General features: G+C 44.2%; 2 protein-coding genes across 9 annotated transcripts in view; one reads left to right on the forward strand and one right to left on the reverse strand.

Moving 5' to 3' along the window:
• Positions 1 to 32: 32 nt before the first annotated feature.
• Positions 33 to 7,709, forward strand: LOC131589519 (retinol dehydrogenase 12-like). 2 transcript variants are annotated; one of them, XM_058859102.1, is made up of 7 exons: positions 33 to 599; positions 1,300 to 1,418; positions 2,158 to 2,313; positions 2,594 to 2,698; positions 3,162 to 3,371; positions 4,118 to 4,307; positions 6,161 to 7,700. In XM_058859102.1, the coding sequence occupies exons 1-7, from the start codon at positions 310 to 312 to the stop codon at positions 6,261 to 6,263; spliced, it is 1,173 nt and encodes a 390-aa protein (XP_058715085.1). In that variant the 5' UTR covers positions 33 to 309; the 3' UTR covers positions 6,264 to 7,700. The 2 variants fall into 2 exon arrangements, with proteins under 2 accessions (XP_058715085.1, XP_058715077.1); XM_058859094.1 differs by lacking the exon at positions 33 to 599 and adding an exon at positions 634 to 1,159 and having other exon boundaries at positions 6,161 to 7,709.
• A 487-nt stretch (positions 7,710 to 8,196) lies between these two features.
• The window catches only part of ZFYVE26 (zinc finger FYVE-type containing 26), a 46,649-nt gene continuing 38,144 nt past the window's right edge, over positions 8,197 to 16,701 (reverse strand). For 6 of the 7 annotated variants that reach the window (XM_058859020.1, XM_058859035.1, XM_058859029.1 and 3 more), the window contains 7 exons: positions 16,364 to 16,561; positions 15,862 to 16,064; positions 14,856 to 14,997; positions 14,252 to 14,311; positions 12,820 to 13,002; positions 11,952 to 11,996; positions 8,197 to 10,871 (listed from right to left, as the gene is read on the reverse strand). In XM_058859020.1, the coding sequence (XP_058715003.1) occupies positions 10,662 to 10,871; positions 11,952 to 11,996; positions 12,820 to 13,002; positions 14,252 to 14,311; positions 14,856 to 14,997; positions 15,862 to 16,064; positions 16,364 to 16,561 (1,041 nt within the window). In that variant the 3' untranslated portion in view covers positions 8,197 to 10,661. Of the gene's footprint in view, positions 10,872 to 11,951; positions 11,997 to 12,819; positions 13,003 to 14,251; positions 14,312 to 14,855; positions 14,998 to 15,861; positions 16,065 to 16,363; positions 16,562 to 16,701 lie in introns of those variants that run through there. The other variant, XM_058859044.1, reaches the window with a different exon arrangement.

Below are 16,701 nucleotides of genomic sequence, written 5' to 3' on the forward strand. Positions count from 1 at the left end.
CGGCAGCGCCGGTGCAGCCCCGGGACTCCCCGGCTCCGGAGGGACCCGCTGCAGCCACCACCGCGCTGCTCCCAGGCCTCGGCGCCTGCCTACGTGTACACTGTTGTACGCCCCTTGCCAGGGTTAACGACATGAACTTCGACGTGGGGCTGTAAAAATGTGTTTCAAACGCTGCTGCCGACAGCCGCCGCTGCGCTGTCTCTGCAGACATTTCTCGGCTCCTTAATTAAGGAGTGCGTTTCAGAACGTTTCGAGGGACCCAGGCAGGAGCCACGCGGTGCCCGGGGCAAGAAGCAGCAGGCTACCAGCATGCAGCCGGCCGCCCGCTCGCTGCCCGGGGCTACCCTCGGCGGGGCAGAGCCCGCTGCTGGCCGTGGGGCTGCGCGCCCGTGGGCGAGGCCAGCGCGGGAGAGGCGGCGGTCGCGGGGCGGGGCCTGTGCGGTGGAGGCGGATCCAAAGGGGCGGGGCGGGCGCTGCGGGAAGCCGTGCGCCGGCGGTGCGCGGGTAGCCGGCGGAACGATGCTCAACTGCTGGGAAGCCGCGCTGGGCGCCGCCGTCTCCGTCCCCGTCCTTCTTTTCGTGGCAGCGCCCTACATCAGGTGCGTCTTACCGAGCGCAGCCCCTGCCCTTCGCGTATGGTCAGCCCCGCAGAGCGGCGCCCGTTGGGGCGCGGAGCCGGCGCGCTTCGCGTCTCAGCGCGTGTGTGTCTGTGTGTGTCTGTGTCTCTGTGTGTGTGTCTGTGTGTGTGTGTGTGTGTGGCGGGAGTGCGAACAGCGGGAATCCCGCTCTCCAGCCCGCGCTGGGCTCGCGAGATATTCAGGGTTCCCCGCTCCAGCGCCCAGGTGACACTGCCGCGCTGGAGTCTCTGGCTCGCTCAGCCCTGGCACCGCCCGGCGCGTTCCCCGGACTGTCCCGGCACCGGCGCGCCCGCGGAGGAGCGGCAGAGGGCGGGGCCCGCGTTCTCCTCAGGGCGGGGCGGCGCAGCCCATTGGCGAAAAGGCCTCGGAGCGCGCGGCAGCAGCCAATGGGAGCCGTGGCTCCACTTGACGCACGGGCGGGGCGGGGCCCGAGGGCGGGGCCGCGCTCGGGAAAGCGCGGGGGATTGGGGGGCGCGTTCCCGGTGTCCCGGTCACGACACGGTCGTGACCAGCTGCTTCAGGTGAGGGCGCCCGTGACTCCCGGGGGCCCAGGGCGCAGCGGTGAGCCCGAGTGTTGATGCGAACCCCCAGGTTCTGGGTGCTCAGCGCCGGCCCGAGCCCCCTAAGGAGGCAGAGGCGACTGGTGCCTCCCCTCTTGCAGGCGCTATGTCGCTGGAGGACGGTGTAAGTCGACAGCAAGGCTGGAGGGGAAGGTGGTGATAGTCACAGGAGCCAACACAGGCATCGGGAAGGAGACCGCCAGAGACCTCGCGCAAAGAGGCAAGTGCAGGCTCGTCGGCACACATCCCCGTGCAGCTGGGGTGGCTGTGCCTGGTGACAGTAGTCCCTTTTCTGCAGATGAGCCCAAGTGTTATTCCTTCAGAGGCTGTAATCGCTGAGGTGCAAGTTCCCAGTTCCTCAACTGTTTTCATTGCTTAGACTCCAAAAATGTACCCTGGGGACATGAAAATGCTTTGCACTGCAACTGATTCGAGGGGACTGGGGAAGTTCCTGGATTCTGCTTGTATGAAGCTGGGAAATAGGTCCACCACTGTGTGCTTTAGTTATTCATGTTTCAAGTTAATTTGGTGTAAATGTTATTCGGCTAACTTGTAAGAAGATTAAGGTACCTGTTCACAATCCATTTAGAAATTACTCTGGCTGGAATCCATCACCTTTATGTGCTCCTGGCTTGATGTTCTCATTATAGAGGCAGATACAACCCTATTATACCAGTGTTGTTGAATGCAGTCCTGACCTGGGAGAGAACCTGGATAGAGACACTTAAGATGTGCATCTGCCTGGTCTGAAATCATCCTTCAGCTGATTGTAGCTCACAATTGAGTGGGAAAGCCTTTGTCCCTTCCAGCCGCCCTGACAGATGCTAGTTCCCTAAAGAAACAATATATTGTTTGTAATTGCTGTGCATGGTCACCCTGCTTGTCATAGCCTAGATCATCCAGTGTGCTCCAGTGATCTCAGTTTCTGTTGCTGTTGCTCCCCCCTCCCCTCCTTGCAGGTGCAAGGGTAATTATTGCCTGCAGAGACATAGCAAAGGCAGAAGCTGCAGCCAGTGAAATCCGAGCTGAGACAGGGAACCAGCAAGTCATTGTGAGAAAACTGGACTTGGCCGATACGAAGTCCATCCGGGAGTTTGCTGAGAAATTTCTTGCAGGTACAGTCTCTAGTTCTTCTTTTTAATGAGAATATTTTACCAAGGATTGCTGTCTGCTCTTCTAACCGTTGCCAAATCCCTGCCCTGCTTATCTCTGTACCTCTTGGGTAGTGTGGTCCACAGCAGGGGCTGGCAGAGGCCGTGACCTTGTTTGTGGCAGGAGACGTATCCTTTTTTACAGGTGATGTGGCTGCAAGTCAGACAGTAAGGGGTGACTTGTGTTACCTTCTTGTCTGCATTCTCTGTTTCCTTGTTTAAGGATGTCTGTTGTTTCTTGCAGAGGAAAAGGAACTCCATATTCTCATTAATAATGCTGGAGTAATGTTATGCCCTTACTCCAAAACTGCTGATGGCTTTGAGATGCATCTGGGAGTCAATCATCTTGGTAAGGCCAGTAGAATCCTGTTTGCACTCAATATGGAATCACAGAATTGTCAAATGGTTTGGGTTGGAATTGTCCTTAAAGACCATCTTCTTCTAACATCAACATCTGTTCCAAAACGCCAAAGGAAAATCCTGCTTTCAGATTTTCTCTTCCTCATTCTTCCTTTCACAGGAAGGATGGAGGGCCAGAGTCAGAGTTCTGCAATGTGGTATATTTGCATATCGTGGATCCAGTTTAAGTATCTGTATGTGTTACCTGGGACATTTTGAAATGTATGACAGCTCCAGTGTTTTGAAGATGAGGACCAGAACTTGAAGGCCCCCAAAAAGTGTAGATGTTAATTCAGGGGAATTTAACAGAAATTTTCTTTTTCCTGACTTGAAATGAGGGCAGCAGTAAGATACCACATATAAGCAAGCAGGGGAACCCTTCCTAGAAGGGTGACCTTTCGTCTCCCCCCTAGGTCATTTTCTCTTGACTTTCCTCTTGCTGGAGCGCCTGAAGCAGTGTGCCCCAGCCCGCATTGTGAATGTGTCCTCACTGGCTCATCACGGAGGCCGAATCCGCTTCCATGATCTCCATGGTGAGAAGAGCTACAATCGTGGCCTCGCCTACTGTCACAGCAAATTGGCGAACGTGCTCTTCACCCGGGAGCTGGCCAGGCGGCTGCAAGGCAAGTTCCAGAGGCAGGCGGGGTGTTTATCTGCTTGGCTTTCTGAGCACTATGGGAGGGGTGAGTGGACTGAAAAAAGGGCAGCAAATCGTCTGTGCAGAAATTGAATGGTTTGAGGCAAATATAACTGAGAGCTCTATGCAGGAAGAAGACATCTCCTGTCTGTGGAACCAGGACACTTACAGTACAGGTTGTCTTTACAACAACAGGGTAGAGGAGTTTAGCAGCTTGGCACAGTTGAATGTATCTCATTTTTCTTTGGTGCTTGTCAAAAACTAGCTGCATTCATGCAGACAGTTGTGGTATGTGGGTGGAAGCTGAAAACAGAGCTACAACTGCAGTTTCCAATAGAAAAGCTAATGCACACTCAGCTGCTTTAAAGGTTGGAGGCCTGTAGAACAAGCATAAGATTAGACAGTACCTTGTAAGCCACAACACCTGTCACAGTTGTGTCATTCAGTCCTGTTCATAAACTTAAGTTGTATTTATTTACTATAACAGAAGCAGTGTCTTCCCCAGGAAATTACTATTAGAGAAAGTCAAAAGAGGCAGGTGTTCTCAAAAGCCTGATGGAAACTGCTGCTGGTTTAGCACTCAGGCCCTCTAACGCTCTCTGTATCCAAGTCTGGGCTCCTCCTTTAAGTTACAGAATATCCATAGGTAGAATTGAGGAGTATATTACCCTTCTATTCTGAAGACACTTTGATCAATGCAGATTTGTCCTGGACTGCTTTATTTTTCCATAGGTACTAAAGTCACAGCAAACGTTCTCCATCCTGGTTCTGTCTATTCTGAACTGGTCCGGCACTCATTTGTAATGACTTGGCTGTGGAAGATATTCTCCTTCTTCTTGAAGACGCCTTGTGAAGGAGCTCAAACCAGTATCTACTGTGCAGTAGCTGAGGAGCTGGACTCTGTGACAGGACAGTATTTCAGGTGCGTGCAAGGTGACAAACTGATATTCTGTGGAAGGCAACTTCCACAGTTGGCTGGGGAATACAGGACTTACTGTAATTCTTCATTAAGAAGGGACCAGGTAAGAGGCTGTCTGATAAGACTGAGGGTGACAAATACTAGAGCATTACCTCTTCCAGGTCTGTTGCAATCATGTTAGAAGAAACACCTGACCTGTGCAACACTTCATACAAGAGCATGTCATTTAGTGCTAGAAATATGAATGTACTTGAAGTGCAGGAATGGCTGTCCCATGCTCAGAGCTCTGATACTGCCCTGCCTAACACTTGGGAAAATCACTTTGCAGTAGAACTGTGTAGTTAATGAGATCACTTCAGTCAATCCTGGGAAGACCATTTCAGTTCCCTTTGTAGTTTTACCCCACTGGAGCAGAAGGGCCTGTGCTCTCAGGGAGAGCTGGTAAGAGTTGCAGAGACGAGAGGTGCGATTTTCAGGTCCAGCATGTAACCAAATAATTTTATCCTCCAGTGTGATAGACCCATCAGTTGGGAAGGGGCTCTTGCTGGGCTGCTTGTCACGGTGCCATGGAAATGATCTTGTTTAGCTCCCATTAGAAAACCTGCTATTTTTTTACTTCTTTGACTTACTTCAGTACCCTACATTGTTCTCCTTTTCCCATCACCAAAACCACAGCCCAGAGCACTTTCAAGTCATCATCATTCTAGATTTGAAGGCTGCCATTCATATCTGCCAGCTTCCTATTTCATGTAGAGCACTGTAACAGTTCTGTTTTTTGGGAATGAATATGAAAATTCATTGTCTTTTTTTTTCTTTTTTTCCCTCACATGGATGCTGTTGGAGAGCTTGCTTCTTGTGATTTGTGACCAGATTAGTCTCTGTAATGACATTGCCTGATCTTCATTTGGGAGTTTGTACCATCTTAATCAGACTTGAATATATAAATAGACATCTTAAGTCTTCCCTGGATGACTGTCTGTCTTGGGATAAAAATGTAGCATTAATGTCCTGAAGTACAGAAAACTGGTGGAATTTCAACTCATTTAAAAAAGGGAGTTTTGGACATGGTGGGAAATGAGAAGCATCGACACTAATTCACAATTTACACTGGACTAGCCTAGTTCTTTTCACTTTCCAGGCCATAGACTATAAAATACAAGTGTAGACATTAAGAAAAGAATTTGCATGCCACAGTGAGACAGATGGGAGTCTACCAGTTGTTTCGGGAATATTAACAACTCCATATATAAACACTGAGCAGAATGGAAAGCTTACAAGATGTCATTTCCTCTGTGCTCTTAAGCTCCCAAGTTATTGCAGCATTACAGCTGAGAACACAGGACCTCTTTTCCAGACTGAGTGCTTTCTGATTGGAGGAGCTGAGAAGAAAGGAGCCACAGTTGAGAAGATAATGGAAAAGGGGGTAACCATACATGGCTATTACAGTGTTGTTTTTCTTGGGCATATACTGGGATAAATAGTTGAGAATGAAGGGCTGTTTAAGTGACTTTTTTGTAATGTTATGCTCCTGAAGAAGCTTGGTTAGAGTTTATATGCTTTTTTAGTGGTATTAATGAGAATGCGCAACTGGTGAGGTTTCTTTTAAGAGTTGAGACAACAGACAGAGCTAGACTTGCTTGCCAGTTCTTGGTGTCATTGGGAGATTCTTCCCTAGCTAGTAGAAAACTTCCTCATGGTGGCTTAGCACTAACCTTTGCTCATTTGCTGGACAGCCTCCCACTATTCCTGAACAGGTCTTGAATTCAACTGATGGAGAGCAACTCTCTAATCTTAACACAGACATTTCAGTGTACTAATGTAGACTTGAAAGAATAAAAAGGATGTTTTTCTTACAGTGATTGCCAGCCAGCATACGTATCTCCACGTGGTCGGGATGATGAGACTGCAAAGAAACTCTGGAGCGTGAGCTGTGAGCTCCTTGGCATCCAGTGGGACTGAGCAGCACCAAGTGTCCCTGGCTGGGCCCAGCAACGCTTCTCTGGGGAACAGCACTGCTGAGAGACCTCAAGAGTAGAATGCTGATACTTCAGCTGCCCTAAGGATGGTTCTGTGGGCACAATGTAATTTGAATTTCTGGAATATTACACTTAAGGGTTGTGATTTGTAAGTAATCAGTCCCTCTTCCTAGCTGGAGAATTAGAGCATTGATGCAGGGAGCCACCTCCTTGTTACCTCACACAGCAGCTCAAGGCTATGGTTCTCTGGCTTTAGAATAGAAAGGGAGGTTGCAGTCTTAGGTTTAGATTATGAAGTAACAAGGAATTACTTTAAATAAAGTTTGATTGGTTTTTTTCCTAACAGCAATAGTAAAGTGGTAGGACTCTAAACTTAAAACCTATGAGATTACTTTCAGTTCCTACCCTTTGAACTGGCAGAGCAAAAATACTTTTGGATGTTAGATTTTCTGGCAAGTTATGCAATACAGATACTCTCAAGCACACAAAAACAGATCCTGGCCTTTTTGTGCCAAGCATTAGGTAAAGTTTTTACGTGGCATCACTTTCTCTGCATGCTCTGTAAGAAGCTAGACCCTAGCCACTGAGGTATCTTGGCCCTAAACTGATTGCAGTAAGTTAACTGAGGGTTGGCAAATCTTCTGAGAACCCAGGTTTGGTGCAGTTGACTAGGAGGTTAAAAGCTGCAGGAGGACTGCAATTGTGCACAGGCAAGTTATTAAAAAAATCAACATCTTTCTTGTGAAGTATTGAACAAAGACAGTGTAAAAGTTGTCTCAGTAAATCCCCCCCGGCTGCACTTTAAATTATTTTAGAGCCTAGAAAATAGAGAAGAATGAATAAGGAACATCTCAATCATGTTAAAAAAATATTAAAACAACTTCAGCTGAGACTTTAGCTTTAAATGACACCATACTCCCTAGAGCTAAATAGCTGAAGCAGGAGGCAGGACTATCTCGGTATTATGGTCCAGCTGGCTCCAGAACAGGAAGGTAAGACTTGCACAGAAATCCTTGCATTTGTCTGCCCAGCAGTTACTGGCTGCCAGCCTGCCTGTGCAGGACCACACAACTTGCTCTTCCACAAAGCAGCTGGCTCAGGCCACGTAGCACTGGGACTGCTCCCTTGGAACTCCAGTGCTACATGAGTGCAAATTGCTGGAGTGTGATCCATAATCAGAGATTATTTCTGAAAGAGTTAAGCAGTCAGAAACCAAGTGCCACAGCTCATAGGATTATCTTCTGCTTCTGAAAAAAAGCCTGGAAGTTTTTGGACTTGCATATGAGCCTGCCACTGTGACCAACTGCCAGTTTTGGAAAACAAATGCTAATTTTAATTCTGCCTGCCTGGATGCTGTCTATGCAGATCAGTCCTGTGCTACCTCTGAGCAATACTAAATAAAGCCATTTTCCTTTTACAACAGGACCCCGTATTTTCTTTCAGAAATGCTGAATCGCTTTACTTGGTGTTGCTGTTATCTGCATCTGCCTCACTAATGTAGAGAACTCAGTCCAAGTAACATTTTAAGAAGTCCCTTTGTGTTTCTTCTCCCTGTCACTCTACCTTTTTTTTTTCCTTTCCATCTTTATGCTTCATCCCAATTATGAAGCTAAATCCACAATTATAATACAGCAGTAGAATGTTACCTACCACTGGAGCCTTTGCTTGCTTTCTATGTGTCATTCTCTGATCTTGAAAGTGGCTTCAGGAACAAGAGAAACCATTTTTTTAAAAAACAGAAAAGTGTCTCTGGTGTGAAATACCTTTGCGCTTGCAGGTCAATACTCCTCTCAAAGAAGTCTGATTGTAGATTTAACATAAGACATGTTAAATAAACATTTCCATAGACATACATCCACTCTCTTTGACCTTGAGCAAGTAATTTATACCTCTCAGCTGATCTGTAAAAAAATGAGGAAACTAAAGCTCATTTAGCTGTCTCAAAGAGAGGCTTGTAAGGGAGAGTTAGATTAACTTGCAAAGCTCCCTAACGAGGATTACTGAGTACACGCATGAGGCTGAATTACCTAGGCTACCTAGCTGCTGGGGGAACTTCTAAAGATGTGACATTCCAGTTGATCTAAATATTGAGGATACTCAGTAACAGATATATTTGGCATGACAGAGCATTTATCCCCCTTCTAATTACACCACTAAGCATAACCAAAAGCAAAATGCGGATCTAGAATGAGACCCCTAGCTCTGCTGAGATAAAAAATGAACTGAAAATACGTTAACAGTCATAATACTTTATTATTTTTTAAATTGTAAACAAACCTTGGTCAGTAACAGAAATTATTTGAACTGGCAGTATTCAATCCCTTTTTCCTGCTCAAAAATTCGAAGTCCCTTGATAATTGCACTATTTATGACACAAGGTAATTAATCAGAGTCAAAATTCCAGTTCTGCTGGTACAAGAAAGATCCCTACAATTCCAGGTTAAGAACATCAAATTACAACAAACACTATATAAAGTGCATCAGGTACAGTGCAGAGAGGTCAGGAAGAAAGACAGGTATGGAACTGACAGGTCTGTATGGCAAACTCCACTCTGAGTGCTCTCTGCAGCTGAAGGAACTTGAGCAGAACAAGCAGTGTTACAGCCTGTTATAGCACTGCAGATCTGGATACCCACACACAGTAAAATCTCCTCCCCATATTCAGAGATTTTAAAATGACTGAAGCCATAGGTAGTGTCACGTTTTAGGATTAGCCTGATGGCTGTAAGCTGATGGAAAGCTGGGTCAGTCTGGCCAAGGAAACAAAAGCTTTCATTAGTACTGCTTACTAATGAGATAATGCAAATCTGTGGTCAGGGGATTCTGAAAGCTATATGTGGTCATTTCTGCTCTAGTAAGCAAAGCAGAGCACCTCCAAAGAGAGGTGTTTGTGTCAGCTCTTGAAACCCTGAAGAAGATGGACCAAATCCTTTCCAACACCATAGAAGTCTGTTCTTTCATTACAGTGAGCTTGGGGATAGTGCAAAACTCTTACTTGACAGTCTCAATTATTTTATGTACTAAAACTATTTACAATTACATTACACTTCAGAAAACCTGTTGGTTTTTTGATGTAAACAACTTTTTAATGAGAAAGTGAATTAGTTTCCCTACTTCTTGTCCTGAAATACATGTAAACAGCAAACAGAAACTCTTGTGGAACATCTTTTTTTTAATTTTTTTGAAGGTCCTACTACTGTCTCACACATTTCTGCCAGTTTCTCATGTCCCACTGCTCGTTGCAGAGAAGCAGCTATTTTTTTTCAGCATCCCTGAACACAGACATTACACAAAGGTTGCTGCTTTTTTTCATAATACCGATTAACCTAACAAGTCCAGAGCAAAACCTGTCAATACAGGGCATGTCCAATTTGGTGTTCTGTTATACTTGACAGGGACAAATTATCCTGGTAATAAATAAATAAATGCATCTCTGTGTGACAGGGATACAGACCACCTGTTTAATTTTGCCACAGCTTGCTATATCCTTATTGTTTGCGATACCTGATGAAGTTTACTGTCAACTATTCAGTCATAAAGCTGCATCACAATGATTTATTGGATATTACCATAGTAAAGGAAGAGGCACATAATTTTTCAACTATTTTAAAGGCTTGTTTTCCCTTTGAACTCCCCTTACAGGATGTATTCCCTTTAGAACTTCATTCATCTAGCTGGCACTAGCCCAAGTGCCACATCTATGGCACACATCACACAGTGTGACTGGTAAGTATAAATCTGCCATAAAGAATCAGTTCCTACCTTTTCAAACAAACTAAAAAAACCTGGGTATATTGTACTAGTGGGGGAGATAAAAAAGAAGTAGCAATGATTTCTCTAAAGGCTTTAAAAAAATCTCTTGAGTTTTAGTCTTTGTATCAGAAGAACTCTCCAACCTTGAAAATTTTACAGGAAACATCACAAAAATTTCATACCCTAGGCTACACTGAGTTGATAAAATTTTTCTGTCCTCTCTACATATGTTTTCTGGATTAAAAATAAAACACATATTATTAAGTCCAGTGCTTTTCAAAAAATACCAACCCCCCAAAAATTAAAAACCAACAAAACCCAAAAACTAAAGCCAGAAACAGAAGTGCTCTCTTCCATTTATCTAAATCCTTGCTTGTTCAGTTTGAAACTGCCCCTCTCCCCCCATCAAAAAGAGAGCCAAAAAACACCCTGAGGTAGTGACTGTTTGTCAAAATACAGAACTGGCACTTGTAATTTACTTCCCTTCACCAGAGGCACATTAGCAGCATCCATTTGCCACCGACATCAGTCAACAGAGTTCCATTTTACCTAGAGGCAGCTGAACCAGACACCTGTGAGCTGTCTTGAAGCCTTCTCCTTCAGTACAATGGCAAATGACAGTCACACGTTACTTCCTGGTGCCCTGGGGAAGCCGATTTCTCACCTTGGGCTGGTGCACTGAGAGCCACTGGGCACAGATGGCCTTGACGACATCGTCGCCGCTGCTCTCGGCCAGCTGCCGCACGCGCTGGACGAGCTGCACGGCCCGGGCCTTCTCCTGCCGCACCGACACCAGGTACGCGGAGCGCAGCTTGTTGCACATCATGTAGGCCTGGATCTGAAGCACACAGGCAGTCAGAGCTTGGTCAGAAAGCTGTAGCAAACTAACTGGACGTGCTTAAGCAAGGACTCATGGGAAATACCCAGTGCAGAAGTGTGTCGTATGAGGTAGCAGCAGCACATTACCAAATGCAGCATGGCATGAAGCAGATCCCAGTGAAAAAAATTGGCAAACAGGTATATTTTATTAAGTTTGTGTCTTGTAAATACTCCTTTACTGTATGCCCATGAAATTAGTATTAGGAGTCCTATCTTGTGCATTAATTACAGTATCCTCATAGCAAGTAGTCTGAATCTGTCATTTTCTTTCACTGCTGGCTCTACAACAACTCCCATATTCCACTGATAGATCTTACAAAAAAGCAGAATTAAAAGCCTGTTTTTCAACCTGCCTACAACAGGGAGTCTGTTATTCAGAGCAGACAGAGGACTGTCGCCAATCTTTAGATTTTATTCCCAGCTATGCCACTCAGGATCTACGACAATCCCCAAATTCTGAGTCACAACTACTTCTATAATCAGGCATCTATAGTTCTCCAGTGGCTTGGCTGGCTGGAATGAAAGCCAACAAAGAAATAAACTAGTTTAGGCTGCATTTCCTCTAAGAGAAAAAGTCTATCAGAATCTGGAGAAATTTTATCATTTAACTCTTGATCACCACAGAAATAGTATAATCCTCAAACAATTAGCTGAAGTGGTCATCATTAGCTGTCTGCCATTACTAGAAACTTACATGCACATATGTGAAAAGTTGAATAGCAAAACCAACAAACCCACCAATGTGCCTTTCTGAAATACTTTTCCTCCCACTCTAGCAAATGCCCAGCCCTCACTGAGGGCTCTCAAGGAACTAATAGGGATAGTCCCAATTGGTACCTGTGTGTCACACCTTTACAGTCACAAACACCGTGAGGAATTCCTCAACACTTGGGGAATTCACTGTGATTTCTTCAATCTAGGAAGCAGCCTTCAAAAAATCTTATTTGCATGAGGATGAGAGAGAAGACAGTGAAAAAGAGCCTGCAAGCTGCAGAGCAAGACTGGGCTGTTTAGCTTTTGCTACTGTGCTTTTACTTACCTTATTTTCATCACTGTCCATATCTTGAATCAGATTATCGAGATCCTGTATCCAAAGAAGGGAAAAGGTGTTCACATTTGAAGTGATCATAGTCTGCAAATAGTCTTACCCCATCAGGGACCAAACCCTGTGAACAGGCAGGGCAGCTGAGATCACAGTAGGTGCTTAGACTGTCCCAACTGTGAGAGTTGCAGATGTAGAAAGTATAAAAAAATAGTAATTCCAAGTCTTCCCTTTACCCACAGCTTTTCCCGCCTGCCATCTCTGGGGGGTATCCCTAGAGAACTCTATGTGTCTCTCATGGACATGGCTTGTGTGGGGAACCTACATATTAATTTCATGCCACACCCCAGCAGGAGTCACCCCACAGCCCACCCCAACTCAAAGAGTGAACTGCATCCCCTAATCTAATTAATAGAACTAGCAAAGTTCATCTCCTTCCCTCACTGGGATAGAAAAAAACACTGTGGTAGGCAAAGGGAATCACAGAATGGGTTCCCATGGAGGTGGGAGGTTTCTGCCTCCACACATCCTCTTTGTTAGCCAGGGAAGCCTCACTGAAGGGAACACCTCCTGCTGCAATCAGCAGCATTTGACAGGATCTAATGAAGCAAATGTTCTGTCCCCATCATGGATATCCATTTGGGAAGTGCAGGGTAGGAGTGTGCTACAGCTGCTCATGGTTTCCTCTCAGAGTATCTTGTACAAGGCAAACCACACACTCCCACCTTTAAACTGTGCCTGTAGTATGGAGCCAGAACACCCGAAGGACTCGCTAACAGAGCAGGACAGGCACCAGACTTCTCTGTGGCTTGTATTGTCTATACTATTTTTACTTCAAAAGGGACACAACACAGGATAGAATTACCTCAGCAGGAATGTTCTTGAACTCATTTAAGCAGTTTAGGATAATGTTATCCCCATCATTTTTTGCTGCCACTCCAGACTCATTGACACACTTCAGGAGCTGCTGGATCTCGCTGTATTTCTGCTGCTTCACCAGCTGCTTGGCCACTTTGCTGTATACTTCTGTAGCCTCCAGCTGGAAGTCCTAGAGGTAGTTGGAACATTAGAGCAACATGCTGAATATTCTCAGCAGGTTTTCTCAGAGGGAGTCTACACAACTGAGACAGTCTCTCCTGAAGACAAAATACTACACCACACTCCAAAAACTTAAAGCTGTTTTGGGAGCCTCTGGTTTTCCACTCACCACTGCTCAGGGTTGAATTTTTTATAATCAGACTTGAAAAAATCAATCCTGCTTAAGAACAAGAGTGCTGTTACTACCTTCTTTTCAGGCAAAAAGTCAGTTTTATTTCTTCTAGCAGAAGATCTTTCCTAGATCCCTACCCACCTCTCCTTCACTTAGCATGTTTCCACTGCATTTCTGTAGCCCTCTCACTAGCAGCCACTTTTTGGATACCCCAAACAGGTGGCAATTGACCATCGAACACCATCCACATGAGGGAAGAGATGATAAAAGCTGTGAGCTGATCCTGCAATGATTAAGTAAAGAAAGAAAAGGATGGAAATGGAAGTGATAGGCAGCTGGACTCACTGCTCCGTTTTTATTGGAGGTAGTGGCTGCTGCTGCTTAGAAGTGCTGTTTTTCTAGGGCTCTCCATCTCCCAACAAATGAGCTCTGCCTTGTACATCCTGACCTGAAAGAAGAAGCAGGGCCTGCCACATCCATAAATACTTTCAGTGCGCCACCTCTGTCCAAAAGTGCCCTGCTCTACTGTCTGGGACTATGTGGATGAGAAACACTCAGGAGAATTTAGAGGCTTATGAGCTATGCTGACTGAAAATCACTCAACTTCTACCCAGACATGAGGAATGAGTGGTCCCCAGCGAGAGTTTCCAGTTAATTAATTTTGCTTTCAAATTAGGAGAACAGAACAGAGAGAGCCCTGGCCTTATTTATTCACAGTCTTTGCATGACTATTATGAACTGCAGAGAGCTACCACATGAGAGGTCTCTACACACATCTATGATTGTGGTTTGCCAGAGTTAAGACACTGAACAAGGTGCACAGCAAAGGAAAAGCTATATTTCATTCCTTTGTAGGACCCAATTAACTCTGGAAATGTCCTAGAGAAACAGCATCTTAATTTCTTTACTGAGCTTCCACAAATACATGGACATGTAAGAATTAAACCTGTGACTTTTCTCTCAACAAGTTTTTCTTTTGGGGGGATTAAAAAACATTTGGGGGTACAAAAGGCTTTTGTTTAAATAATTGCTTCTTTCAGGAGTTATTTTGTAATAATATTGCTTGTTATATCAATTTTTTCCATACCTGGAGAACTCTAAATGCAATCCCAAACCCCTCCTCAATGTTTTTGCCTTCCAATATGACCTGAAAAAAGAGACACAGACAAGTCTGGGAATGCACATTCCTTTTTCATTACATACAGTTAAATAATATTAATGCAAATCCAGATTTTGCCCAGAAGCCAAAAGAAAATGCATCACTTCAACAGAAAACAGCACCAAAACAGTACCAAGAAGTACAGCAAATTATACACACTGCTTCCCTGAGGGACACAAGGCAATTTACAGATGGAAATGAGCCAAAGTTAAGGATGGTTAGAATTATAGCATTATTTGTCTTGCTTCCAAACAAAATGGGATGCAGTCAAAAGGCATATTACTATTTGCGTTTTGGATGCTCTGCCTCAGAAAATTTAAACTTTGAGGAGATGAGCTCCAAGTTCTCACATGTTCTCTGCTACTTTGAGGAAAAGCATGAATTTTTCATAAATAATGGGTTGCATTCATGTATAAGTAACCTGCCCATAAAAAATACAAGAAACTGCTCCAAACATCAAATGCTTCAACCTGCATTACAAGTTAGCATTGTAGATGAAAAATAGAGCTGTGTTTAATATGGTAATTAGTACCTTGCAAGCAACATCCATTTTCATGTTATTGTTTCCAAAGAGTGTGGGCAAGGAGGAATCTGTCATTTGGGCAGCTCCTGAGCTCTCACACTGATGCAGGAACTTTGTTACTTCCATCTGAAGATCAACTGTATTGATGTGCCTAGACAGTGAAAAAATTCTGACTTTATTTTGTAATAGGGAAAGTGTCAATAATTATTTATATGAACTGACTACATTTGTTCAATATCTTTTAAAAGTAGACAAATTTATAAACAATTCTTTTAGTTGCTTTTTGACTTTGTCCATTGTACAAGTCTGCAGCAATGTTACTTTTAAGATCTGTGCACTTAACATGCATCACGAGCTGAAGTTGAGTAATTATTCACTTTATTTTAAAGAAGTGAACCAGAGAAACTGGATCCCTAAATAAATATCTGTTCCTGCTTTTTCACCTCATCACATACATGCCCTCCAGGTTTAAGCTAAGAGTCTAACCTAAATAAAAGAAAGAAAAAAGCCCCTAAGAAAATCAAGATATAAAACCCCAAGTACAAGAGAGATCTGATTAAATTTGCACTTTGACTTTTGAATACAGGAATCCAGCTATCTCTGGCACCTATAGCTTGTACATAGTGCAGTGTTTTAAGTTAGCCCCAGCAGACAGTGAAGCACTACAAAGCTGCTTGCTTTTTAGAGAGGAAAGGAAAAGAGAAAGAAAAAAAAACTTGTGGACTCATGTATAATTGTCAATGCACTGTAGGGTTCCTGTTTGTTTTTGAAATTAGAGGAGGATAGTCTGATACACATACATATTTTTGGTAGAAACAACTGCCCATCTCCTGGTTTGGATTGTTCGGGGGAAAAGTGATGGGAATCCTAGACTTGTAACTACATAAAATCAGATTTGGGTCAAGAACAGCCAGTAAGTGTTAGTTAAGCCAACTTAAATGAAACGAATAAAACTCCCAAAGTCTAAAGCCTGAATTTCACCTCTCCTAAAACAAAGCTTCTTGTTTGTAGATACCTCGACACATCTGTAGCAGACATTTTCTTCCGAAAAGTGAATGCCATTTTTTTCCTTCCTGCACTTCTTGAGACCTCCTGCAGATAGACTTTGAGATGGTCCTTGATCTTTAGAAGCCATGTCTGTTTTCCTCCAAGTTCAGTATAAGACTTTGCTCCATGAGTGAAAAATCTAATGCAGGTCATTGCAGCACGGACGTGATCCTGAAAGAAACACACTCACCACTAAGATGGACCACAGGACATCACCTTCAGTAATCACTGTCTGCACTAAAGGGCTCACACAGAGCAGGCAATGCTCTGTTTTCTTTAATACAATGTGCCAAATCCATGACATGGATCAGGTCACCCTTAGTAAGGTTCAGGCCTTTCTATGTTTCCTAAGACTGTAAAGAGGCAAAAATATACTTGTTCAGAATGAAGGTTTAGACCAAAGTAAATAACCAAAAATCTGACAGTATTCAGTGATTCATTGAAAGAGATGGCACTGTCCCTCAGCTTACCTTCATGAACTGTTGCAGTTCATACAGAATATGGTAATAGTTCTTTCTTTGCAAGTATTTGCAGGCTGCAATCAAGTAGACTCCCCAGCTTTCCAATCCTGGATCAATGGTTTCCAGCAAGTTCTCCAACATATGCAGTTTTCCACTTTCATAACTGGGAATGAAGATCCCTTCAATAAACACTTCTGATGGGGATTCCTACACAAGCAGAAAGTAGCTTGAAGCAAAACCCCGGTAGCTTATTTTCCTTATGTAATATAAAGGCATATTAATTCTAGTTTAGCACCAATAGAACTGTTTACTCCAGAGATACTTAAGTCCCCTTATATCATGCAGTT

The sequence above is a fragment of the Poecile atricapillus genome, chromosome 1, assembly GCF_030490865.1.
Source record: "Poecile atricapillus isolate bPoeAtr1 chromosome 1, bPoeAtr1.hap1, whole genome shotgun sequence".
Taxonomy (NCBI): Eukaryota; Metazoa; Chordata; class Aves; order Passeriformes; family Paridae; genus Poecile; species Poecile atricapillus.

Coding starts and splice junctions, on each gene's coding strand:
- LOC131589519 (XM_058859094.1), top strand. CDS start 636: ATGGTCAGCCCCGCAGAGCGGCGCCCGTTGGGGCGCGGAGCCGGCGCG. Junction 2,699..3,161: donor TCTGGGAGTCAATCATCTTG/GTAAGGCCAGTA, acceptor TCTCCCCCCTAG/GTCATTTTCTCTTGACTTTC. Junction 4,308..6,160: donor GTGACAGGACAGTATTTCAG/GTGCGTGCAAGG, acceptor TTTTTCTTACAG/TGATTGCCAGCCAGCATACG.